At 38.5% G+C, this 26,473-nt stretch overlaps 1 protein-coding gene across 3 annotated transcripts in view; it reads right to left on the reverse strand.

Annotated features, from left to right (window-relative positions):
• N4BP2 (NEDD4 binding protein 2) overlaps positions 1-26,249 on the reverse strand; it is a 35,715-nt gene extending 9,466 nt beyond the window's left edge. The window contains exons 1-15 of one of the 3 annotated variants that reach the window (XM_058024226.1): positions 26,197-26,249; positions 21,910-22,024; positions 21,447-21,619; positions 18,500-18,839; positions 15,462-16,698; positions 14,491-14,615; positions 13,232-13,320; positions 11,635-11,711; positions 10,128-10,283; positions 6,503-8,817; positions 5,024-5,109; positions 4,288-4,330; positions 3,066-3,301; positions 1,525-1,643; positions 69-207 (exon numbers count right to left, since the gene is read on the reverse strand). In XM_058024226.1, coding sequence (XP_057880209.1) covers positions 69-207; positions 1,525-1,643; positions 3,066-3,301; positions 4,288-4,330; positions 5,024-5,109; positions 6,503-8,817; positions 10,128-10,283; positions 11,635-11,711; positions 13,232-13,320; positions 14,491-14,615; positions 15,462-16,698; positions 18,500-18,716 — 4,839 coding nt within the window. In that variant the 5' untranslated portion in view covers positions 18,717-18,839; positions 21,447-21,619; positions 21,910-22,024; positions 26,197-26,249. Of the gene's footprint in view, positions 1-68; positions 208-1,524; positions 1,644-3,007; positions 3,302-4,287; positions 4,331-5,023; positions 5,110-6,502; positions 8,818-10,127; positions 10,284-11,634; positions 11,712-13,231; positions 13,321-14,490; positions 14,616-15,461; positions 16,699-18,499; positions 18,840-21,446; positions 21,620-21,909; positions 22,025-22,601; positions 22,627-26,196 lie in introns of those variants that run through there. The other 2 variants (XM_058024227.1, XM_058024228.1) reach the window with 2 other exon arrangements.
• Positions 26,250-26,473: the final 224 nt, after the last annotated feature.

Below are 26,473 nucleotides of genomic sequence, written 5' to 3' on the forward strand. Positions count from 1 at the left end.
TTGTAGGGTGTTTCCATTAGCATCATTTTGGCTATGTTTATAACTATGGTTAAAAAAAATATAAATACCTTCTTCTCACGGTTCTTTGCAGCATTGTAGGAAGAAACAATTTCATTTTGCTGAGCAGTTTCTTGAGCTATAACTGTTTGTACAGGATCTGCCTCCAGAACACAGTTCAGAAACTGTTCAGTTTGTTCTAAAGAGTAGCTGTAAAGGATAAATAAAGTCAGTAACTTTACAAATATATATTAATAGCTGCTATAGTTATCTAAATTCATTATAACAAACATTGATATTGTTACAGAACTAGATTACAATGAAAATAAACAGAGGAATGGAATATTCCAGCTCATTAAAGAAAGGCTTGCAAACTCCTTGTAGGGAATTACGGGCATCAACACACATGCAGTCTTGGTCGACTGAAACATAACTGAGGGGCACTTGAACATTAAAAGGAAAATTACATAACTGAAATAAATTGCATCCTACCTTAATCAAAAAGATATTAATAAATGCTGCTCTTTGGGCTGAGTAAGATAGTTCATCTTAAATCTTCTCTGGTAAAGGTTAGATAGTTCAAACTAATTTAAAACTAGCTCAGTTTTCTGAAACCCTAATGAGGGTAAATCCTTGTATTTTTAGTCAAACTTTGTTATCAAATTTAATTAAGTAAGACATCAGTTGCCAACAGCTTTCTAATAAGCTGTTTTTCTTCTTTATTCTTGCTCTTTAGTAAGCTAACAAGAACAGACTGATCAAAAGTAAAGACAGATTTTGGGAAAGGCAACACTATGAGGACAATTTTGAACGTGAAAAATAAGATGGTGAAATGTTTGAATTATAAAAATGGATGAAGGATATATTTTAAACAGGAAAGATTTTTATAACAACCTGGACAAGCAGCATGACTGACAAGTAGGTATGCAAACCCATATGTAGAGACAGAATTCAAATGGCCAAGGATGAAAAAAGATGTTTCTCTTAAAAAAAAAAAGAAACTTGGATTTAAGAAGGTAGAAACTTCACAGACACTTGGATTTAAGAAGGTAGACATATATCCCAGAAACATAATGCAGAAGAGAGAGAGAATGTCAGCAGGAAGGCATAGAGAGATGGTTCATTCCCTCAGAGCAGCTGCAGTAACCAGGAAAGTACTCACAGGTAACACCAGGTGATGATTGTGTTTTCCTCTTGGGCAGATGCCATTTCCTGCAATCCTACTATTACCACACCCACTCATTTCTCCCACTAGATTTAAACCCCAGCTCTCAAGAAAATAAGCAGTTCCACTGACAGTCAGACAGTGGTCAACAGCAAGAGACACTCTTCTCCCAGTGAAAGAAACTGTCTATTCTGCCCTAAAAAGAAATGTGTCTAAACTGAGTTTTATACCCTTTTTGCCTTTATTTAGAGTAACAAAAAGCACTACTTTGCAAAAAACCATTCTTTAGTAGCATCTTAACTCTCAATATTTATGACTGTAACTGAGTACCATTTTTACAAAGAAGTAATAGGATTTCTTACTTGTTGTCCCTGAAGACATCCATTAAGAAATTCTGATTAATAGTTGGAAACATCTCAAAAAGTTGCTTCTCCTTTAGTTTAGCAGCACAGTCTTTTCTGGCTGTAGAAGGAACACGATTCTACCCAGAAAACAAAAGAAATATATTAAAAGTTCTTCATTAGAAAAAAAATACAGTAAAGGTGGAGCCAATCCAACTTTGCCATTATTTGTTACCATTTTAGAAGTATCTACTCAGTTGGTATGCACCCACAGCAATGACAATGTGCCATACCAGCCTGCCACACTGATCAGCATAAAGTAAGGACAGGTGAGTTGTATCATACACCACTGCAGCACTCTGCAGTCTTTTGAAGTAATGCAGCTGTAGGTCCCCCATAATTTGGACAAAGTAAAATGAGGATTTTTAGGAGGGATTTAGGTTTTGGAATTTATTCCCTGCCAGTCCATTCAGTCCAGTGCTAAGCTTGTGCAAAGTCCTCCTCTTTATACTGAGGGCCTGGGGTTGAAACAATACCTCATTATTAAGCAGTATAAACAATTTTGGTTTGATGTATCAGAAGCTGTGTCTATAATAAATATTCTTAGTTGTCATCTGAGAAGGTGACATAATTATAATCTAGAATCAATTGGAATGATCGTTCCAATATTCAGATTTTTTTTAAAAAGAAAAAAAGTGGTCAAGATAAAGCCAAGCTCCATGAATTCAAACTGAAAGTAAAGCTGTGGACGTGACATTTGTTGTTATCAGTAGGGCACATACATGCAGTTCAAAGAAAGAATTCACAAGCCATTTTCCAAGTACAGGCTAATTCATACAACTTCCTACACCACTTCAGAGCTCCTCTACTTTAGGACAGCTGCTTATCAGAGACCATTACAAATAAGAACACCTGTTCTGAACATCAGTGGGGCAGTAGAGGGCAGTATCAGGCACAAGCCAAACAGGCAGGGTACAGGAATTCTGCGTGGAAAACAAAGAACTAGTAAAAATCTATTAAAGAGTTATTTTAGAATTGGGTACAGAAATTTGTTGCAGATTAACCTCAAGTACTTATTTTAATGTCCCATCTGTTAGGAATATTGTGGGTTCTCCTAACAAAAACAAAAAAAACAAAACAAAACATTACAGCCAATTCAGTACACTTCTAGACAAGGCATGGAGCCAACTAAGAATTTTTTTTTTGATACTGCTGTCACAATGAAAAGCATGGAAGATTATACTGATCTTTGGTTTTAGCTGAGCAACCAAAAAATAATTCAACCAAACACAAATGCTAGCCTGGATAGTAAAATGCAGCATGATCTGTGTGAAAACAACCAAAATATTATATTCTGAATGAGACTGTATTTTTCAAACAGAACCATCTACCTCAAGCAAAACTTCTGTATCACAGTTATCAACAATACGAATTGGCATGCATTTTTGTCACAAATTCAAGCTGTAATCAGCAACATAGGGATGAGTCACCAAATAAGACATACCCTATTTCACTAACAGAAATGAATCTAATCCACGTTTAAAAAATGGTGCTATCCATACCAGGTCCTCTCTCTCCTGCATCGCTATTTCTTCAGAAATTATTTGCCTGAGAGAAACTTTCTGAATCTGAGCATTCCAATGATCCATAAATGGAAAAACATCTGATGTTGCTGGGGTTTTTGTCTGTACATTATTAGATGTGTCTGCAGCCAAGCTCGATTTCTTCTTCTGTGTTTTGCTGTCTGCATTCTGAGATAACAGCACTTCTGAGTCATCTGTATCTATCTGCTGAAACACTGTAGGACATTCAAAAACAATAAAAGTAGGGTGACAAAACACTTACTTGGTTATATATACATGCAATGACAAAATAATTAAGACAAGTTTTTCAATCTACACAGTTTGAGTTTTGTTAAAACAAGATTATTAATGCTAAAACAAAAACCAACACACGGCTTTCACCTTCTCCACTTCAATTTTCCAAAGACTGTCTGATCATCTTTATCTATTTTGTGAAATAAAAGAAAACCACCAGACTTCCTCACCAAATTCTCAAGTGTTAAGACGTTTCTTAAAGCTGTAAATCACCTTGCACATACATTAGGTGGGGCTTGTTTGCTTTTATAAAAGAATCACTGACTAGTATTTATACCTGCCTTTCTTCTACAACTTAAGGACAGATGCTTAACAATCTCGTTTTCTACTTCCACAAGTTAATGGCAACAGCATTGTTTGGTCACTAGTTTGCACCCACATTGCAGTCCAAGTCTGCAGTGGGGTTCTGCCATAGAGGGACATTTCTTCTGGGACCTGAATGAAAACTGGACTGCAAGAGATGTTAACACTTTTTAAACAAGGTATCCATCTTCCTGCTAAAATCACCTCTGATGAACAACTTGTCAGTGTTGTATTCCTGACCTCCCTTCCTCGCCTGCAGAAATCTTACTCTGCTAGTAATTCTCTGACTGCTCGTTTTCTTGCCACAGATAATTCCTACCAAAAGGCTGTCTGCTTCAACCAGAGCTTCTCCAAGTTTTCTGAACAACATAAAATTATAGGCTTTATCTGGAACTAGTGATTCTGCTTTTAATTAACTGCTCTCCCCTCCCCCACACATCATATGAAATTGGTAAATGGATCCAAAGGCAATACAATTTAGTCTAATAAATAAAGTCATCATTTTTCAATGGATGGAGCATTTGCAACCTTAAGTTTCAAATAATTAAATGCTTTTATAATGAACATTAAGTACTTTTACAATTAAAAGCAATACATGACACACCTTCTGCAGACGACTTAGAAGATTCATCTCTCCTCTGACGCTTCTAAATAAAAATAGTAAAATCGTGAATGTTGTAAGTTATGAATTTTGCAGGAAAACTTTGCAAGTGTTAGCTTCTAATTAAAACAATTTCAAAATAAGGTCTTGCAATACTTCTCAAAGATTCGGTATTTTAAAAAATATATTTAGGAAAAATAATTCTGAAGTGAAATTTGTAAGCTAAAATTATCTTGCTAAAAACACATCAAACCAGAGAAACATGCCCCACTGCTAAGACTTCATAGGCTTAATTACATAACCCAAATAAAAATTTTGCCAAAAGGCATTCCAAGTTTCACAGAGCTGTAAAGGAACATAAGTTAGAGAACTCATCTCAATTATTGCACGCGGAGATGTTTTGTATAGAGAATAATTAATCAAAGAATTGTATTTACAGGTCAAAAAACCAATAAGGATTTTTGGCCAGTGGAATTCTTCATCAATCTTGTAGTGAAATTGTGCACTATGATCCTTCTTTTTTAAGAATCTTGTTTTCATGATGAGGCACTCATGACGTCCCTTAAAACATTTTTCAATAGCTCCAATGATTATGACATACTGATACACTCCACAGGTTTTACAAACTACTATTATATTTTATCATTGTTCTTACAAAGATAATACCTTTAGACCAAGACAAATGGTCTGACAAAATACAGGCATGCCACAATGCATCATAAACAAGAAATCTACTGACCAGAATAGATTCTTTCCATTTTTCATGAATCACTTTTGCCAAATTCAGATCAATATGAACCACACAATCCTCAACAGTTAGTGATCCTTGAGGAACAAAGAGAATATATTCATTAAAAGCATTCTATAAAAACTTATGTAAGCAATTAAAGTACAGTATCCTAGACTTATTAATTTTAACTTTGGATATTCTACATAAACTGTTCATGCCTAAAAAAAACATCTAAACAAAAAAGCACATTCCACAGAAACTGTTTTCAGGTGTTCAAAAACTCTGAAAGGCGAGGAAAGAAACAAGTCAACATTAACTGCATATTGTTGAACTATGACTACCTGGACAGTGGTATTTTTACTTCTCTTTTCAGTTTTTCTAGCAGACCCTTCTTTTACAAAGCCATTGTTAATTGAAAACAGTTTCATCCACGAAACTGTGATTCCCCCGATCCGTTGCAATCCACATGGCAACTGCTTTTCTGTACAACATACCCACCACAGCCCACCAGCAGTCACATCCCTCCTTTCCAGCACACAAACTCAGAGAGACAAACTCCAAGCATCCCCCCAAACTCTAAAGGAAACAGCAGAAATTATCATGGTATCATAACAAAAGCTCTTTTTCCTAAAAAGGGTATTTCTCACCCTTTCAAAAATAAAAAAGCAAGAAGTATGTATGCGTCAAATAAAAATTTTGAGCATACTTCAGACACAATAAAACACTTTTCTGCTATAAAAAGCAAACTTTTTTTTAAGGAGGTAGGCACGTAAGGCAAAGAGGCCAGTAATCAAACCCACCAATAAATCAGGTATCCAGGGTTTCACATAAAGCAATCTTCAAGATAAGATGAAAGATGGAAAGGAGAAAAAAAGGGGAAAAGTGTGGGGGAAAAAAGAGAGAAAAACATCAATCTTATATTCCTCCTATTTTCTTTTTTTCTTTTTCTATCACTCTTTGACTTGTGAGATGCATGTTCAAGCTGCTTATGACTTCCTTAACCATAATCTGCCAGCAGACTGATCTGTTGTCATCTTTTTAAGGACACAGCCAACTTCATCTCCCTTAACCATCCATCTTCTTGTTCCCCCAACTTATGTGATGCCTAAAGGTTTTTTTTCCCTTTCTTCTTTCCTAATCAGCCACAATTTGCATATTCCTTATCATCTAAATATCTCTTCAGAGTTTGAATATAAGCTCAAAGGCCTGTTGCTCAGAATGCAAATAAGCAAATATATTTTTACTTTGAAGTATGTGCATGTACAAAAAGACAAATGCAGAAGGTAGCACTACTGCACTTATATTTTATGCCATGCTTAGTTCAGTTTATTTCTGCATTAACATCAACCGCCAGTATCATGAGGAGTTACAGGAATCTACTCCCTAAAAATCAAGCATGAAGAGAAAAAAGCACAGGCAAAGAAAGAAAGGTTTACTACCCAAATAAATTTTTTTTTTCATAAAAACATGTATATAATTACATCATACCTGCATCAATGCCAACGGGTCCAAATATCTCTTTCAGCTGGAGTGCCAATTCAGGAGGCAATGTTAGTTCTAGGCAATCTATACTGAAGGCTGCATGTGATGCTGGTATAGGGCTTTGTCTCTTGGCTTTAGTTGCAGCCAAGCTTAGAGTGTCAATTTCTTCTTTACCACATATCTCCCTGCAATTCTCCTGAGTTTCTTTATCCATCTCCAATTCTTTATTGCTGCTAGGACCAACCAGAGGTGCACGATCCATTTCCAGTAACAAACCAGTCCCTTTGGAATTTTTTGCATTGCTTTCTGAAGGGTTACTGTCACTTTCATTGTTTAATTCAGATTTCAAATTGGTAGAAGTTGTGTTAGGATCATGAGGCAAAGCTGCATCAAGTTGTAAAAGCGATGGCTTATTTACAGTTTCTTCAAGAGGACTCTCAATCCCTCCCTTCTGCTTTCCTGAAACAGACAGCTCCATGACACCTGCTGCTGAGCTGCTTGTGTTAGTTCTAGGGGCTGAATCCACAGAATTTTTCATTTCCACTGAATTATCCAATGAGGTAGCAGTGAATGAGTCAGAAACATCAGCACTTGTCACGGGTGTCTTGGCAGCCCTACTTTCTGCAATGCTGAGTGGTGAGTCCTTGCCTTCTAAAGTCTCAAAGGTATCACCAGCCCCAAGTACTTGTGGGGCTTGTTTGCAGTCTTTGAGATTCTCATCATAGTTTATACTTGCCTTGAAATCAAGGTCTGTGGCCACTGGCTCAGCTTCGCTTACCTGAAAGCTCTCAATATCAACAGCTTTACGTAACTTTTCATCAGAGTCTAACAGCAGACCTGTGGCCCAGTCTATGTCTTTGTTACATCTTTCATACAGATCTTTCAGAGCTTCAAATGAAACAGACTCAAAGAGCTTACAGAGTATATCTAGTTTTTCAGACTCATCAATATTGATAAGCTCACTTTCCTCCACAAAAGTACTTTTATCATACGTAACTCGATAGGGTATTTTTTCCTGAGAATCTGAGACATTATCTATGTCTTTGGGTTTGAAGCCATCTAACCTCCCATACAGTATTTTTGCTGTCTCAGGAAAAAGCATTTTCTTTTCTAATCTCCACAGGAGAGCAAAGTCCTGTGATTCAGTCTGTGAATAGCTACTTTTTTGCCTATATAAGTCTGTTTCCTGTTTCTCTTCTGCCAGGTTAAGTTTAGACAAATGGTCCTCTTCTCTGGGATGTGGCAAGCTGCTGTTTGTAAAAGTGAGGGCTAATTTGTGATGTTTCCTTGTTCTCTTACTTTGCTGGGATTTTTCCTCACTTACTGTTTCACTACCTACTATTTCCTCTTGGTGTACAGGCAAACTCCTTGTATCTGGTTGCTCTTCAGTGCTCACAGGTGACCCATGAACCACATGCACAGTCTCAAGAGCATTCATATTAGCGTCATCTTCAGTATTTCTGTCTTCATCACACTGATTTAAATGTGTTTTTCTCATTCTCCTTGACCTTTGCTGTCTCTGTTCTAATGAGGCTGAGACAGGCCAATATTCTAACCTTTGCAATTCTGGTGTAACTTTATCTGAACTAACAGAGTAACAGCTACAGGGTAGACTTTCATGCTCATGTCCTTTCTCAACAGTACATGTCTCAGGCAAGTCCACTTGCTCTTTACCTATCTCAGAATGCTGCTGACTGGGAGTTTCACCTTCCTTATCACTCTTCAGAGGAGATTTTTCTAGTCTTCTAGATCTTTTGACTCTCTGTCCCATTGTTTGTTCCATGGGCCAGTCACCCAGAAAGTTCAGTGGTTCTGGTTTTCCTGATGTGTCAAAAGCCGAACTGCTTGATTCCATCATGTTACTCGTTTGTGTTGATTTTGGTTCCATACACATTCTGCCCAATTGTTCAACTGCAGTTTGAACTTTGAGACTGTTGTTATCACTGTGTTCCTCAGCTCCGCCTGTGTGTAAGTTCATAGTCTCTTCAGCTGGAATCACATCAACCTCATCCATTTCTGCTTCAGTATTTTCTTCTGGTTTTAATCCCTTTTCTTCTTTCTTCTCCAAGGGCAGCTCTCTTTTGATGCAATCTGATAAATTAATTTCCAAGTCATCTTGAACAGTGCTGTCCTCAGAATTGTGTTCCACTGAGGTATTTTCCATTTCTTTTTCCTCCTTCTGAAAATGCTCGGGGTCACAACTACTTTCTAATGTTAGAGAAATACTGGGAGAAGTTTTATCAACCTCAGCTAATTCAATAGGCTCCACCTCAGAAGCAAAACATTCTTCTTCCTTTACATCAGAATGTGCCTCTCTTTTTCTGTAAGACAAATTGGAATGAAATATAGATCCATTTCAAACCTTCTTAAAACATTGTCCACATTTTTAACTCCAGTTAGAGATAGCATAGAGAGTTTAACCTAGTTAGACTTCTAGTAGAAGGAAAACAAATTTATAACAAGCTGTAACTCCAACACTCCTCAACAAAAAAGGAGCTAAGCAAAGATGAATTTTCTTTAGTAAGTAGTTTCTTAAGTAACTTTCTTTTGTGCTCTTCTTACTAGAGCACAGGGCTAAGAACACTTTCTCAGGAGTCAACTGCCCCCCCATTCCCATTTCCAGCATTCAGTTTTGTATCAAAGCACTTTGCTGCCAGACACTTCCTCATTCAGATCAGCAAGTCTGGTAAATATACTTTTATCTAATGACTGTTGCTCTCTCTTCTTGGCTTAATGCTAAAGACAGTCTAGACATTAACTAGGAGAGAATGTGCCATTTCTTGTCAAATCATTTTTTACAATCAACTACATTCCATTAATTATCATTTCAAATACATCACACATGCAAAATCCAAGTGAAATAATAATTGAAATCAAATCTGATTTCCTGTGTGTGTGTCCTAGTTTTGGCCAGAACATGGAGGTTATTTTATACCACCTACATCAATGCTGGAGCAGGAATGGGAAGAGGAAGGGGGAGCAAACGAGCAGTGAGTGTGTGGTTTGGGAGTCTCAGTGGGGGCACTGAGTTGGGGATTGCCATTCCTGAGCAGGACACTGTGCACTACAATACACAGCACAATCCAGACTGGCAACGGCAGAACAGTCCTGGATACAGCCAATGGAAACCTAGGCAAGTTTAAATCAAGTATACTGAAGAGCAAGTAAAACCTGTTACCACTGCACAGAGAATACACCTTCCATCACCAGGATATAATCTAATATCAACATACAAACTTGGAAATTGTCATTTGCTCTTATTTGGGACAACATTCTTCTAAAAAACAATTTAGAGATTTTAAGTGCTTTTTATCTATAGCATACATCCAACAACACATTTCTAAGATAACAGCAAGTCAGTCAAGATTGGCTTCTTGAAAAGTAACACTGCTATAATGGGAGGCTTTCAAAAGCATTGGAAAGTTGACTAGATCCCTTGACTACTCATTTCTGACAATCCTGAAATTCTTAAAAATTAAAAAAACTATGCAGGGATTTTTTGTGTTACTTAACTGTCTTTTTAAACACATTCACCATTTGACATTATTACCCAGGTTTTGTTGCTAAGAAGCTAAAAGGCTACATTTTTAGTCTTTTATTTGATGCTATAAAGCTAGTGAAAGAATCTAACCTCTGGCTTCCCTCCTGACAAGGATCTTCACTCCAACCAGCAGCTTCTGATTTGTCTGGAACTGAAGAATCCAATATTGATCTCACAGTAAGGCAGCGTTCATAGCGTTCCAACATTCTTTTGATCTTTTCTTTAGATACGCCATGAATGTTTCTCCTATGAATTGAAAATAAACAAATATAAAGTCATTTCAAACTTCTGTATTACAATGACAAAAGAGAAAATGTAATAGATTTACAGCAAGACTAACCAAAGAATTCAGGGAGCCAGATGAAAAGCTGTGAGACAGCAATTCTTTCTGTATCAGTGCACTAAGGCATTGCAAACAGGAACATCAAACAAATTGCTGCTCCACTTTTCCACCCCATCTGGTCTCCCCGTACTGCAGTTAGTTGGATGTTTTGCATAATACTAAAATCTAAAACTGTACTAATAATGCATCTTCCTCAAGTAAGTTTCAGAAAACACACTATATCAGATCCTGACAGTGATGCAGGATACCAAACTGGGTACAGAAGACTTCTGAATTCAGTCTTCTTTCCTTGGTTTTGATAAACAAAGAACTCGTTGAGCCTTGAAGAAAACGTATTCATCTATTATTCTGGACACCCTTTGGCCAGAAATTTTCACTAACTCTGTTAAGCACCAATTAGCATTGTGTTCTGCTGCAGTGCCACCTAGAACAAGTGAATCTTGTCAAGAATAGTAAAAGACAAATTGAAAATACAGAAGAAAAAGTTTAACTTTTATTTTAAAAAGGAAAATAATCTACCTTACCTCACTTTAAAAGCAGCCAACCTTAAGCTAATCATGCAAATTCAGATGACAACAGACACCATAAAATCAGAAAAGAACTTCTGTTGGAAGGGACCTCTGGAAGTCCCATACTTCAGTCTCCTACTCAGAGGAAGTACAGCTAGATCAGTTTGCCCAGAGCTTTTTGGCTGATTTTGAATATCCGAAATGACTGAAAGTCTATAAACTCTATGGGCAAACTCTTTCAGTACCTAACCACCTTTAAAGTAAATGTTGGGCTTTTTTTTTAATGTAATCTAGAGTTACAACTTGATGATGTTTAGTTTGTCCTATCCCTGTACAACTCTTTTTAGTCTTCTCTATAATGTTTCAAAAGGTAGCTGAAAACAACACAACTATTCTTCTTCAATTATCTCTGCTTAAGGTTGAATAAACTACTCTTGCTCAGTTCCATATCACCTGCGAATCTGCTAAGAGTGCACTCTGTCCCAGCATCCAAGCCATAAAAAGGACATTAAAGAGCTGCAGTCCCTCCCCAGAGGGACACAGGCCTTCACTTTGCTCACACACCATTTGAACCTGGCATCTAGGCAATTTTCTCATTATATTTTCTTACATTTTATTATTCACTTACATAAGGTTCATGTCTTGCTGATTTCAGCCCTAAGTAATATAAAGTCCTGCTAAAGAAGAGGTAAGCAGCAATCATAGCTCGTACTGTCCAGTATGTTATTTTCCTTTACATTCTTACCTTTCCAGTTCTTTTGGTTTAAACTTCCACCAAGTGTCTGGTTCTCGGAACATTACTTTGTATTTGAACTGCTGAGCCTGAATAAAGAGATATAATATAAAACAGAACATGCCACATCATCCATTTCTTATTTCTATGACAAAGCACACTATATGCATAGCTTGCATACCTATGGAATAAAACATTTGGAATAAACATTTTTGTTCAGTGTGGCACTTCAGTTTATATAAACTGAGATTTTTTTAAAAACGTTTCTGTATCTCTTACCATAAAATTAAATGTGCCATGATGTGTCTTCTGAGACAACACTGCAAAACATCATCTCTTTCCAGATACAGCACACACATTTCTACACAGCCTCTCCAAGACAGAGGAAAGTGCACAGCTTACATTCAGAGCTGACCAGATGTGAACCAGCTCCAAAACAAGCAATTGAGTTATATTAGCAGAGCTACTGTGGACAGCCTTCCTGCCACATGTGAAACTTGACCAAGCTGCAAGTAAATGGTTTCTATATAGTTCAGTCTCATCATGACAGAAAATGAGCCTACAGTCTAATCAGGAGAAACACTGCAAGTACTGTGCTGTTTCCCCCCATTCCTGTTTTCAGAAAAAATTCTTATCACTGTACCAAACACTGCACTTCTGCAAGAACTCTTGTTGCATCTTGATTTCAGCAAGCAGCAAAATAAAGACATAACTTATAAAAGAACTGCTAATCTGACAGTTGCTAATAAATGCAAGGATAATAAAATAAGTATTTTATTAACAAAAATTATGTGTGTCAAAGTCTCATTGTTGATTAATCTATTAGCACATGCCGCATATGCAAGGTATCTGCTCAAAAGCTGTCAATTATATGTATATTGTATATTATATATTATATATATATATATACTCTCTGCTGTGTTTCTGTAACAGGCAAGGAGAAATCCCAGACCTATATTACAATACTTTTTTGCACTGTATTATTTCAGTTAATCAGAACCAATTTGATAAAATAATGTTGTTCTAACTACCAACATGGTTAATGATCAATAGCAAAATACACTCGAGACTCTAAAAGTGTTGATATCCATTTAAAAACTATTATGTGAAAAGGTGGGATCACTTCAACAAAAAATATTAAGTAAATCTGCATAACTACAAGCAAGCTAGCAATATTTGGTAACTCTAGCCTCCAACTGGTATTTGCCTCTATATTTAGGATGGAACTGAGTTTTCAAGTTTTACAAAGCATCAGACATCACTCATTCATTACTGTTGATTTCTAAAGCAGCTTCTAATTTTACTGATCATACAAAAGAGGAACAAAATCCAGTTTCTTCAACATGTACTTTTGGCCCCAAGAGCAAAGCACTTGGCTTCGGCTTTTGGTGACTGGGCCAGGTTAATGCTCATACACCACATGACACTGCATGAGTCATGCAACACAACATGACACTGAGCAATGAGTCCATGCAACACTGGCATTTTTACTCCAGACTTCCTTGAGGAATAGAAGCTAGACTGTGAAAGACACTCCCATTTTAAAACATAAGTTGTTGCCATGCTAGACAATAATCTCTTTTCACATTGGTCAAATTGTAATACTAACCAAAGCAACATAAGGCTTCATCTCCCATGCTTGTATGTTTGTGTTGTCAATTATTATAGGAGAGATTCGCTTTTCAAACGCTTCTTTGGCTGAAAAATACACATGTACAAAACAAGGTAATACAGTTAATTTCATTACAATAGGGTGAACATATTAATACTCATTCTCTAAGTTTGTTCTATTTTTATGTAGATAATCCATAATGATTAACCACTGTGTAAAGAACTCTTGCCATAGCTTGATCTGTTTCAAGGCCCTTTATTCCAGAAATCCCCCCTCACATGTAAAACTACTGAGATATGGCATTAGCTTTTGAATTAACATATGTATGATAATCAAGGAATGAAAATGCAGATGTAAAATGCATCAAGATGACTAATCAATCAGTAAATTAAACTAAAAAAACTACATGATCACCTTAAAGTGGACTTCTTTGTTGCATACAAAATTCTTGGCTTTATAACAGTCTTAAGATTAGTCCACTCTGTAAACTGTATAAAATATGAAAAACCAAAAGAATTATTGTAATTTAAATACACATTATGAAATGTATAGAATGTATAGAACCACTAACTTTGAGACACAGCACCATGTTTCTGTAGCCATGTTACAATGTGTCTGAACAATCACAGTTCTTGCTTAATCCCACATTTAATATTTAATTTCTCCACTAGTAGAAATTTGACAGCAGAAAAGGGATCATGGTTCAAATTTAGCAAGTAACAGCTTAAAAAGACTTGTTCTGTGGCAAGTTTAGCACAGGTCACTGTCAAAAAAACCCCACCCAATTATGAAATGGGGAAAAATAATTTATTCTGTCTTGTTCTTATAATTTTGTTTAAATTTGACAACAATTTTGTGTACAAGAGAAAAAAAAGATAACCAAGAGCGGGAAGATATCTGTGTATTATTTGTGTATTCATTACATACTGTATATGTATATTATGGATCATCTCAGAAGAAAATAGTTCTGGGAGATGGTGTAGGCAACATCTCTAGAAATGGGACACTACCCAAAATATATACCATTATAAAATCTGAGGACAAAACATACTCTTGACAAAGACAGTGGCATTTTTAATTGCAAAACACACAATAAACAGATGACTTCTGAGTTTGTGCTCATACTCTTTTTCTGCACATATTAAAAAATACTTCTACAATGGGGTAAATGTTTGTCACATAACAAGCCAGGCAGATTTTTAAACAGCACACAAGCTCAGAACTGTGAGCAAGCTAATCCCTTATTTATGTCTCACCTCTTTTCCTGTTCCACTCATGTGCTTCCCCTAAGCAATCAGGATCATAATGGTATTGTCCATGTTTGTAAAAGTAATCATCAGTACTAAGAATGATTCCACCTGGGTTATCCTCAAGCAAATTCCTGTGAAAGATCAAGAAATAAACAGCTTTTTCCCCTTCTCCTCCCAAGCTGCAATGTCTACTACCATACATACTTTTTTTTTACACTCTTGCACAAAACTAAAATTATTTGGAACGGAAGCAGCAAATGTAAGTAAGAGGAGGAAAAAAATCAACCTCCAAGCAAATATGATCTATAATAATTTCCCTCCCTTGTTTTTTCCAAAGGCTGAGGATTATCTAGGGGAGAGAGCTGATACAGTTTCCCTACATGTCTCTCATTTCAAAACATCAAGGGAGGTATTTTTCCATCGACATGTAGTGACATACTTTCACACTGACAAATATCCTGTCTTAATTACATCACATGTTTCAGGTGTCAGTCAAAAGGAGTCTTAGTTCAATCTAGGCTTTCAGAAAGTAAGAAAAGGAATCAAAAATTCCCCCCAAGAAGCTTAACATATACTACTTATACAATAAAAGTTACACAGTGAAAGGGGAATTTCTGCCTGTAAAGAGCTGGCATATTTCTATCAGTGTTATTCGATGAAAACACTCCAAATGAACTGGGGCTGTAAGAATACAGCAGACCTAACACTACAGCAATGATGCTCTGCTGACAAACTCCTTTGCTGAGTGATAGAAGTTAAAGCTCATCATTCCTATTTCAATTTCCACTAGGAAAGGACCTACAAGCAACTCTGCTTTCAGCAATTATTATTACCTATCATACTGCATGTACTGTGTAGCTTGCAATTAGGGTTTACACATTACTAATTACAAGTGTCAGAAAACTGTCTCTGCCTATGCCAAATCCTGTACATGATAAAGCAATGTTTTTTAGAAGCTCACAATATAAATGTTCTACCTTGCCAAATATGATTTTCCTGATCCTGGAACACCTCTGAGAAGAACAAGTACTTGACCTATTAGTTGCATCTTTTTTCTCATCATGTGACAAACACGTGGTTGCTGTGCTTGCGGGAAGTTCAACTTTGAGTTTCTATCTTGATTTCCCCATACCTTCAGAGAAGAGCTGCCATCCCAGGCATTTGAAACCACTGGGGAGGAAAGAAAGGGTCCTTTTTCCGAAGTTCTACAGTCAGAAATAGATCTCCACTGCCCTGGACTGGCAGCCACAGGAATTACAAAACTGTGACTTCCACTGGATGGATAAAACACAGGAGCCATGAGATTCCAGTGTTGTTGAGACTGAGCTGATGGTGTAGGAAAATTTAAGTTATAACCCTGCTGAATTTGCTGAGCATCTGCAGGTTTTTGTGTTTTGAAACTGGATGTTTCAGGAGAGATACACGCCTCTGGAAGAGAAGCACTCTGGTAACTGCTACAGGCAGTCACTGCATCTTCATGTTGTTCCAGGCACCTTGAATTAGGATCTCCAGAAACAGCTACTCCTAGTTCCATAGGTCTTTGGGAGGACCCACAAGAAGCAGCACTCACACTACTTTGATCCAAAACAGTATCTTGTGTCTGATCAGAATTTTCACACGATATTTCTCCATTTGATAGTTTATATACTTCTGAAGCCACAGCATGTTGAACATTCTGGTGTATTTCCAACATATCAGAATCTTCCAGTATCTCTGCAAAACTGTCTGATGCAGATGGTGAGCTTGTCTGGATGCTCAGCTGACTCACTGGTGGCTGGGAACAGCAGAAGTTTTCTAAAACCTCATTATTTGTCTCTGCTTGCTCTGGAAAAGGTAGGACACTGCAAACCGAATCAGGTTTTTCCCACTCAGGAAATATGTTAAGACCACCCTGTTCCACAGGGTGCTCATGTGCTATTTGGTCATTTGCAGAATTAGGCAATTCCTCACTCAAGCTGTAACTCTGAAAGGCATTTTCTAGTAGGGAATCCAGTTCTCCAGTCAGCTGCACACCAGGTGACAGGACCTTTTCTATTGCTGCTCCAGAATAACTATGTGCTGCAGTACCTTCCCCCATTCCTTCATTTGCAGTAGATCTTTGCTGATTAACAAGAGGTAATGATAATGCTGCTAAATCAAAACTCAAGGTTTTTGAAGATGCTACTCCTTTGGCATGGGTGGAGAGCTCTAGAAGATGATCCATAGCATCTTCTACTGTTGGGTGAAATAAACAGAATAAAGCATGGTCAACTAAACAAACCCAAGCTGATGCACATGCAGTTTTTTACCTGAGGAAGCATTTATTACAACTAAAGAACCAAAAGACAGTTCAGTAATTCACCTTTAAAGATAGCTTCTGAAATTCCCTTGACTCATTTCTCATTAGAAGTAAAGGCAGAATTCAATACGGACATACTGAAAAATAACAACCTAATAAACTTAAAAATTGCTATGGAAATATGTCTAAATATTACAAATTTTAACTGGAAAAAATATCAGAGCTGGATGTTTAAATGGATACTTATTCCTAATCTATCTCATGTAGCTAAAATATGAAAATGAACAAAAAACTCTACAAAGGATGTAAGAGCTAGAAGTATGCAAAGTACATTCACTATGGCCCACTTTAAAATGTCCTATCTAATATACCCTGAAAAATCCAGTATCTGCATTAATTCTTTGTAAAGCCACTAAATTGAGTAGAGGGTGCCAGTGATCAACATGAACAAAATGAAAAGCAGGCACAAACATCATCTGAGCCCTAAAGCTAAGCTTGTTTTCCTGAAAGTGCAGCAAAAACTTTAAGCTCATTTAAGTATGACTCTGTCTGCACTCATTAAGCAAAATCTTTGTCATCCTTCCAGCTTCTGTACTGTATGAAAACTTATTAGCACTCAAATATGCTAACCTTTCCATTTTTAAACTACTGTTTACAGTACAAGGCTATGAATTCTACATGTTGACTGCATTCTCCAATAAGCTTTTGATAAAACTGCATTATGGTAAAGGTTGAATCTTATTAAGAGTTTGAAGCATGAATCAGTAATTCCATCAAATTCAATTTTAAATGAACAACAATTATAACAGCACTCTCCCACTTGTTCTTAAATTTTAAACTCTGTACAATTTAGGTAATAAAAACAGTCCTTTTAATGGTTACCTAGTTTTCATACATACAAAAAAATGTCCAAATCTGCTTTCTTTGCACATATTCTTACAATAATCTCAGTTAATCACATCTGATCATATGAATGCAAATTGATTAAAATGCTCCATATGTGGCTGATTCCCCTGCACCTCATGCAGTACTTTTATCATAAGCAAATGACCTTGCATATAGAGGAATTTTAAAACCACAGAAGAATGGGAGGGACTGGGCATAAATATGAAAATAGTCTGCCAGGAGAGTTGGGTATGTAGGTCAGCAGAATGTAGGGAAAGAAACCAGTTCTCTGCTTTAGTTCCAGCAAGGCTGCAGAGAACTAAACATGGCAAACAGACTTTATCCTGCAGAAACTAATCCTCAGTGGACACGACAAGATGACAGTGCAAAATAAATGTAAAACAAAAGCTCAGTTCAAATATTTAAGGAAAAGCAAATGCTGCCAGGACCACATATGGCACACCATCAAAAAATTGTGATCTAGAACATAAAATACCCCTAGTATAGAAACAGCTTAAGCATTTTGCAGAATATGGCACAGAAACTAACTGGAAAAACCAGATTCTCCTCACAATTCCACCAGTGCCTGCTCTGTGTCACAGAACAATCCACTCCAAACAGTACCTCTATTTATGGAGCACACTGCTCCATTTATCAGGCTCACAGAAACACTGTTAAAATTGGAGAATCTTACATGGTTGGAAAATTTCAAAACATTATTACTCACCTACTTATAAAAAGTTAAACTCACAAATATGATTGCAACACCCACACTAACTTTTCAGGAGTTGCACCACTTAAGAGCTATCTGCACATGAAACAAAACTGTAATGTCAGCTGTATATTATTTACCTTTAAAGTCACATTCAGACAGAACCATATAAACCACACTAGGATCTAGGTCAGAAAACATCTCTGACATGCTGTTGAGGAGCTCTTCCTTATTGACATAACGCATTGCTTGTGCCACTAAGTGGCTTGGGTCCCCCTGGGATACAGCAACAGCAGCTCTGTCAGAATTGCCATTCCTCTGAGAAGGACTCCCACCAGTTTTCCTCTTCCGTGGCATTTTGTTTTCTAAGATGCAGCGTGCTTTTTGTTCTGGTTTGTTCACACAGGGCTGACAGCACCAAGCTTAAAAATCACAAAAAAAACTCTCCTAACTGGGATAGACTGAACAGAAGTTACAGACCTGGAATTAAAAAAAAAAAAACAGAAAAACTTTAATAAAATACATAATCACATTTCCATGTCTTCTATTTAAGTAGCTAAAAGATTAAAAATATACATAAGCATACAAAAAAGCATTTTCTAGATGTCTGCCTTTTTGCTTTTCAAATGGCTGACAGCTAGAGCAGTCTTATTTTCCAGGTAACTAGACACGCAATCTGCATCTGGAAGAAAGAGCAAATAGAATGTAGCTTAAAAGAGAAATGCAGAAAAGTAAAGTTTGCAATGCCAGGTGGCCAGTTCACAAATATTCCTCTGCTACTGAGGAACAGTTAACATTATGGAACATCTACATTCAGTTAACATTCAGAAACTACTCCTCTTATGAAAGTACTGGAAGACGTAACATGTTATCGAACCTTTCAAGTCTTTCTTGACTTGCCCATATCCATGACATTTTAAGAAAAAACAGGAATTCTTCAGTGTTCAAACACTGGCAGAGAGGTTGTGGAGTCTGCAACCTCACATATTCTCAAAACCTGACCAAACATCCCTGCTTGAACCAGGCTGTTTCAGGGCTTGGGTAATATGCTTCAGGCACTCCTGCTTAATGTGATTGCTGGGTTGAACCAAGTGATATCCAGAAGTGCCTCAGCCTGGATGGAGTTTCTTTTTAATTGTTAAAAACACTTTACAACTCTATAAGCCATAAAGCAAGAAGAGGCTTCTGTCCACCCCCACACTTCTGCCACGAAGCCTTTGAACACATCTAGTTACATTACAGCATCTGTAATAACTGCAATTACTGCATTAATCTTGTATAGAAAAGGAAAGCATTTATTAATAGAAATACAAGCACAAAGTACAGCATGGTCTCCCTTTTTTATTTATTTCAGTATCAAAGCTCTGTTGAGTTCTTGTGATGATTATAATAAACTAATTTATATTTTTTACAAATAATTATTCAGAAGCAAACCTTAGTAAGGCTCAGAAATTCGGAATTACAGCAAAGACTCACTATTTACCAATAACAATTACTGAGTAGGCCATAAAATACCTGTTTTTATATAAAACAGGTATTTTGCCAATGATGACCAATTAATTTAACATGTGCAGATAAATCAATGGCAGCACTTCCACTTTCACTTAGTCCTTCCCTCCCTGGATCACTGGCACACAAATGACAATGCCAAATTAGTGCCAGATTCAAACAGCACTGATCCATTATCCTGCATCAATCTCTTCCAACAACCAAGAGACTGAACATTTAGCAGAATGTTGACTGCTATGTTCTCAAGTCATAGAAAGTTATGGAAGCAAAACAGACAACTCTAAGATCCCAGGAGTTTCTATTATGTCTATATGGACTTTAGAGAGACGAACGAGACGGATGTCTGAAACAATAACAAGGTCAAGGAAGTCTGAAATGCAGGACAAGGAAAACAATACACAGGAAAAGGAAGAAGCAGACTTCCAAAAATAAAGGAGAAACCACAGAAAATACTAATTGGCCAGACTGAGCTGGGACAACTGCAGCTGGTTTTTTCATCACACTTTTTTTGGTTCACCTCTCTGATTAGCCATCCTTAGCACCATTCTTCACTGTCATGAAGAAGTATTCAACAATCACAAAAAAGTTACAGCAGGTCTTGTTTTTCAAACTTCTGTATCTAATTGATTCATCTTCTAGCCAGCAGAAAAGGTTGTCCTAATTTAAACAATGGTGCCTGTGGTAAAAAATCTGACTGTTCCTCAGTGAAAGAGGTTCACTGACAAAGGAAAGATCCTGCAAGCGAGAAAGTTATTCATGCACCTTGACATTACTGTGCAGCAATAGACTTTAAGCAGAACACTTTAAGTGTTGCCAGTGTTTAAATCCAGCTCTTTTATAATGATCAATCCTGTAAGAACATGCTGCTGAAAAACATACTCTGACTGCAATTCCTATTACACACAACATCTCAAGTATAGGAAAAGCAAACAGGTAGTATTCAAGAGCAGGCAGAACACATGGAATAGAGGAAGAAAAATACTAAACTAGTTTTTGAATCAAAAAGATTGCATTAGGAAACCATCAGCAGTAAAGTTTTTCAAGCTCATTACAAGCCCTTATTTTTTAAGCAAACAGATCAGAGAAGTTTTCTAACCACTATTGAATGTTTACTAAAAGCATTAAGCAGCATGACACACTTCTGGTTTAACTGTGACCAAGTTCAAATGGCAAATAATTTATCAGTATTACTTCTCTTCATTTTTTAAGGAAGAAGTTGTCTAGCCTTGACACAACACAAGAGTCAAACAATATGAAAAAAGCTGCCCAATTTGTATATATTTTTAAATTTCTCTGAATACTTTAAAGTAGTTAACTTCATACATATAAAAGAGGTTGATTTGGTTTTGGCTGGGTGGTGCTAGAGACAGCTTTTCAGTCTGGTTTACTTTTGGGTTTTTGAACAATTTCTTAATTTCAAACTATATAAAATATTTATCATGTAATGTCCACACAAACCTTCTGGCTTTTAAAAAAAAAAAAAACAAATAAACACATGCACATATAAACTTACGAGCTGAGGCTGGAAAAAATTTCCTATTTGCAATACATAAAAAATAGCAATAGCACAGGACTTACATCTTTAGCTTCACTGAGTTGCCCCACGGTGGATCCTTTCTCATCTTTCCAAAACCACCATTGATTGCACATTTAATAAAGATCTGCTGTTAAAAACTATAATGCACTCTTCTGTCAGGAAACCATACTTTTTAATATACAAATCAGATGTCAGCAGAAGTGGCTGCTTCTTCCTGACAAAGGAATAATCAGAATATAAATTAAAATTTGTATTTTGCTCACTTTAAGCAGTTTTAACACTGAGCAATGCACTTAATAGGTTTGAGTAGATTAAGCATAGCTAATATCTTAAAATAAATACCCAACACTTCAAGCTGAGTTCAACTATAAGTTTTCTTAAGGATAAGAACATCTACCTGATTTCAGTTTTTAGATGACTTCGTATTTTAAAAAGCTGACCTACATCAGGTAATGAAATAACATAGCAGAAGAATTAGCTAGAAATAAATGTAAGTTTCCTCACTTGCCATTCCACTTGGTCCTTCGCCACAGTTCTTAACCATCTTGAAAAGGTTTACATATCCATGCTGGTGAAGACTAGATTCATTCCACCATGTGGGAAATTAGGCAAGTAAAATCTGGGACATCAAAACAAGATTATGTTACTTACACAGCTTATTTGTAAAGTCTTACTAATGCTAAAGAACTGCACTTCGGTTCATCAAAGCGTCTGCCAACTCCTAATCCATTGTGTACATACCAAAGATGTTAGGTCTACTCAAAGTCTGACAATTCCAGTTTACATATTAGCCTAGAGCTTACTCCTCACAAGTCTTGTGCTTCCAAACAAACTTAGAAAAAACCCAATCAGCAATAAAACCACCAAACAAAATAAAATAAAGAATAAACATCAACAACAAAAAAAAACCCAAACACACAAAAAACACCAAAACCAACTTGAACATGTACACCTAAATTAGGTAAAGATTTAGAAACAAGTATTCTGTCACAATCCTAACATGAAAAGTTGATGTCCGAAATACTCTTCACAAGAAATGGAGATACCCATCTCAGATTTACATCTAACTTCATTCCACTGCTCCACAGAATTAAAAACTGCTATCAAAACACAAAGCACTTCACTTAAGCACAAACTAAATGAGAATCCAAATTTACAAAACAAAGGAGATGTTGCAGACACAGAAAGTTATTCACCTCAAGAAAGTGGCTTCAGAAAAACCATACCAGGGGAAAAGCTGAAAAGCCATTCAATTATTTTACAGAACACCCTTTCAACAAAGGTGATTTCCACATTTTTTCATTTGCACTTTTGAGGTTTCCTGAGTGGAGAAAAACTATTAAGTATTTAAATGCAAGCACAAGAGGAAAAGCAGCCAATGAAATCAAACTGACAGCAATTCATTTTGTTTTCAAGTATTTACAAAAAAAGATGATTTTCTTTTTTGGGCAAAAGCCACTCCTCTAAAAACCAGAAGGTAAAAAGGAAAGAAAAAAACCAGGAAATGCCTTCCAGCAGATTTTTCTCAGTGAGTGTAGGAGCAGCAAAGATGGTTTGGGAGCCTTTTGCTGTCTTCCATTTCTGCCAGCAGTCAGCAAGGGAATAAGCCACTTCATTGTTGAATGTGAAAATCTATATCCAGCTAAAGACAGTGCTTCTGGAAACACTTCAAGGATCTTTCCTACTCTCTCCTTCTTCCACTCTGTTATTCCTACTGGTTGTTCCAAGGTCCTGTTCCACAGTTTTAACAAAGGTTTGTCATATCCAAACAAAGGTTTGACTCCTTTGTCATATCAAGTTCTGTCAAAGTGCAATACACTGACAAATAGGTCTAATTCCTAACTAACTTGCACACACCTGCTTTATGCAATCTGTTCTGCTAGGATTTTTTTCCACTTTTGAGATTTTTAAGTCTATCCCAGGTCAGACAGATTCTTTTGAAGCTGCTGCAAAAAAATAACTATTCCTTTGAGAACAAAACAAAAGCTTCATCCAACTACACACAAAGTTCGAGAGTACAAAACCAGCACAAACTCATCTGAAGCAGATGCTTATGAAGCAAACACAACCTGCAGGAAGAACAGAGCCATGTTTCCTAGGAAGGACTCAAAAACTCTTCTGAACGTGCCATGTCATGAGAAGTCAACCTGCAGTGGAAGTCACCAAGGGTTTCACAGGTGACAGAAGCTGCGGAACCCCGCATTGTGCAGTTTCCTTTCAGGACACAAATAGAACTCCCAGAAAGGTACAGTCAAGTCTGCTGGATGTACATGATTAAAGCAGTGGTGTAGGAGGAGGAAAGCCACCAGTGAGTGTGTTCTCCACCACCAGGCCTGCTTGAAAGGAACTCCCTTTTGCTTTGTGCTGAAGGTCAAAACTGGGATTTGGGCAAAAAAAATGCAAGTGGCCTTGGTATTATGAAGAGTGCAGATATGCAGCATGACAAACTAAAAAGACAAACAAAAACAACCAGTTATTCTCCTTGTTTAGGAGGAGAAAGTTGTTGCTTGGGTTTTTTTGGTTTTGAGTTTGTGGAGTTTTTTGTGTGGAAAATAGTAAAGAGTATCTGCAAAATGTCTTTCCACTTCTAGGGACATTTAGAGATATTTGATCCTTTTACAGCTTCCCTTCTATATCCTTCTCCCATACAGCTCACAGCCCTCTAAAGCATGCTGAAGAAAGGGTTTCCCATGGCAAATTTGGCTTTGAGGGGAGACCTTCCAGGATGCTGAGCTCTTGGGCTACCTGGGCTGTCCCCAGTGCAGAACCCACACAGCCCAGCTGTGTTACTGTGACCTATGCCCGATATCTGAAGTGATGCTACAGCTCAAACAAAGAAGAATCTTGTGGTAATGTTGATGCTTCTGCAATTCCACACCTGACATCAGTACTACTGCTTAAGATTTTATTCCAACTCCCCACTACAAATCACAGAGAGGTATTTGGAAAGAAGAAGGAGAACTCCAGAAGTCCTGGAGCTGCAACTTGCCCACATCATGCTTCCAGAGACTACTCAAAACTCAGCCTTACTCAGTTCTGACAGGCAATATAACTGACAGCTAATTAATGCCCTACTGGCATTCTTACAGTAGCAGAACCTCTGTAAGAAAAACTAAGGCAGCAACCTCTTAAAAGTCAAGGATTATTTTTTTAATGGAGTTGTTCTGCATGTAAATTTAGCTCTACAAACATTCCTGAAATAGTAATTTGACTGTGTCAGCCACTTAGCATAGACTACAAAGTACACAGGCAGGAGTAAAAGACAAGAGACTGCACAACACCTGAGACCCAAAAATCCCCCAAAGCCCCATATGTAACATTTTTATATTCCCTCTATATCAGTGGCTTCCCCAGATGAAATGCATTAACACTAATACAAAAGAGGAAGAGGATTTAAAAAAAAATGTAAACAAGGCAACAAGAAATAGAGAGCAACTCCATAGCTAAAACAAAACAAAAGCCAAGAGAAAGTAAGAAAAAATCCTGTATTTATTGAAAAATAAAATACCGGATTTTAACACGTGCTTTGATGCTGTTAAATTTTCCTCACCAGTTCTTCACACAGTCTACAGGAACCCGAACTGCACACACGTGCTGCAAGCATGTGACACACGCAAGCCCGGTCGCAGCCAGGGTGACTGTGCCGGGAAGAATGAGGGTTAAAACTTTCAACCTTACAAACGCATACCATGCTTAACTTTTTCTGCCTTTCTTTAATTTTTTCCGCTTGTATTTCAGCCTTTGGCTCTCAAATCACAACTAGAGATGGGTTATCTAAAACTTTCACTGTTTTTGGAGTTCTAAAGAAGTTACTCTCAACTTTTCACTGTAAGGTTCTCCTACAGGAATAAGATGCAGACTAAACTTTGTCAATGCATTGTATAAAACAGCGTATAAGGCTCTCTTAACAGTTATACTGTCCTCAGTCTTCCAGTACATGAGTTAAGAGAAGTACTGGTAAATACGGTGGGGTTTTTTTCTCGCTTTTGAAGCCAGGCTCCTCCAAAGTCCCAGTGACCTTATGGTACTTGGCCAGCAAAACCGCAAATCCTGTCCAAAGCACGGAGGGATACTATGCTACAAAGGTCACAAACAATCTCACGATAAAGACGTTTCAGCGGTTCTCGACCGTAAGAACGAACAAGCCCTTGGAGTACTCAGAATCCTTTGATTTCATTTTGAACTGGGTGAATTTATCTTCGCGACACATAGTTCACCGGCACCCCGCACTGCTCGCTGCGGGGCGGGCGGCCGAAGCCTTCCCACCGGCTCGCCGGCCCCGACCCTTCCTTCAGCGGCCCCAGCTGCCGGCAGAGCAGCACTCGGGATTACGCAGAAGGCCGGGCAATCCGGTGACGGGCGGAGGAGGGCAGGCCGCCGGCACCGCGGCGCTCACCACAGCGGCGGGGAGCGCCGAGGCCGCACGAAGGCCCCGGGGAGAGCAGGCCCGAGCGGCGGCCCCAGCCCGGCGGCGGAAGGGCCGCCCGCGACCACACTGCCGCTGCCACGGCCGCTTCTCGCCGGCGACGACCCGCGCCCACAGCCCGGCCGCGGGCGGGCGGTCAAACTGCGCCGCCCCCGCCCCGCTCCCTCCCCTCCCACCCGCAGGCAACTCCTCTGCCGTAACGCCGGGGACGGGTCCCCCGGGCCCGCCGCCATACGGGACGCGTCGCGGGGGCCGCCCGCTTCCCGCCCCCGGGAGACCGCGGCGAACAGCTCCGCGCCCTATCGGGAGCGGAGGGAGGGCGAAGCTCCTCCCCGGTCCCGCCGCCAGACCCCGCCGGCCGTTACCTCGCTCGGCTCAGCTCAACTCGGCTCAGCTCGCTCGCTGCCGCCGGCGGCGGGCGCGGGGCTGCGGCCGCGGGAAGGGGAGGCTCGGGCGGGGCGTGCGCCGCGGGGACACAGCGCCGCTCCCCGGCCGCCCGGGGAAGCGCAGCCCGGGAGGAGGCGCCGCGCCGCCCCCGCCCCTTCCCCTGCCCGCCCGGGCCCGCGGTGCCGCCCCGGCCGGCTGAGGGCTGAGGGCCGAGAGCCGCTCCGCGCCGCAAGCCGGCTGGGAAACCTGCGTGAG

Source organism: Melospiza georgiana, chromosome 5 (genome assembly GCF_028018845.1).
Source record: "Melospiza georgiana isolate bMelGeo1 chromosome 5, bMelGeo1.pri, whole genome shotgun sequence".
Lineage (NCBI taxonomy): Eukaryota > Metazoa > Chordata > Aves > Passeriformes > Passerellidae > Melospiza > Melospiza georgiana.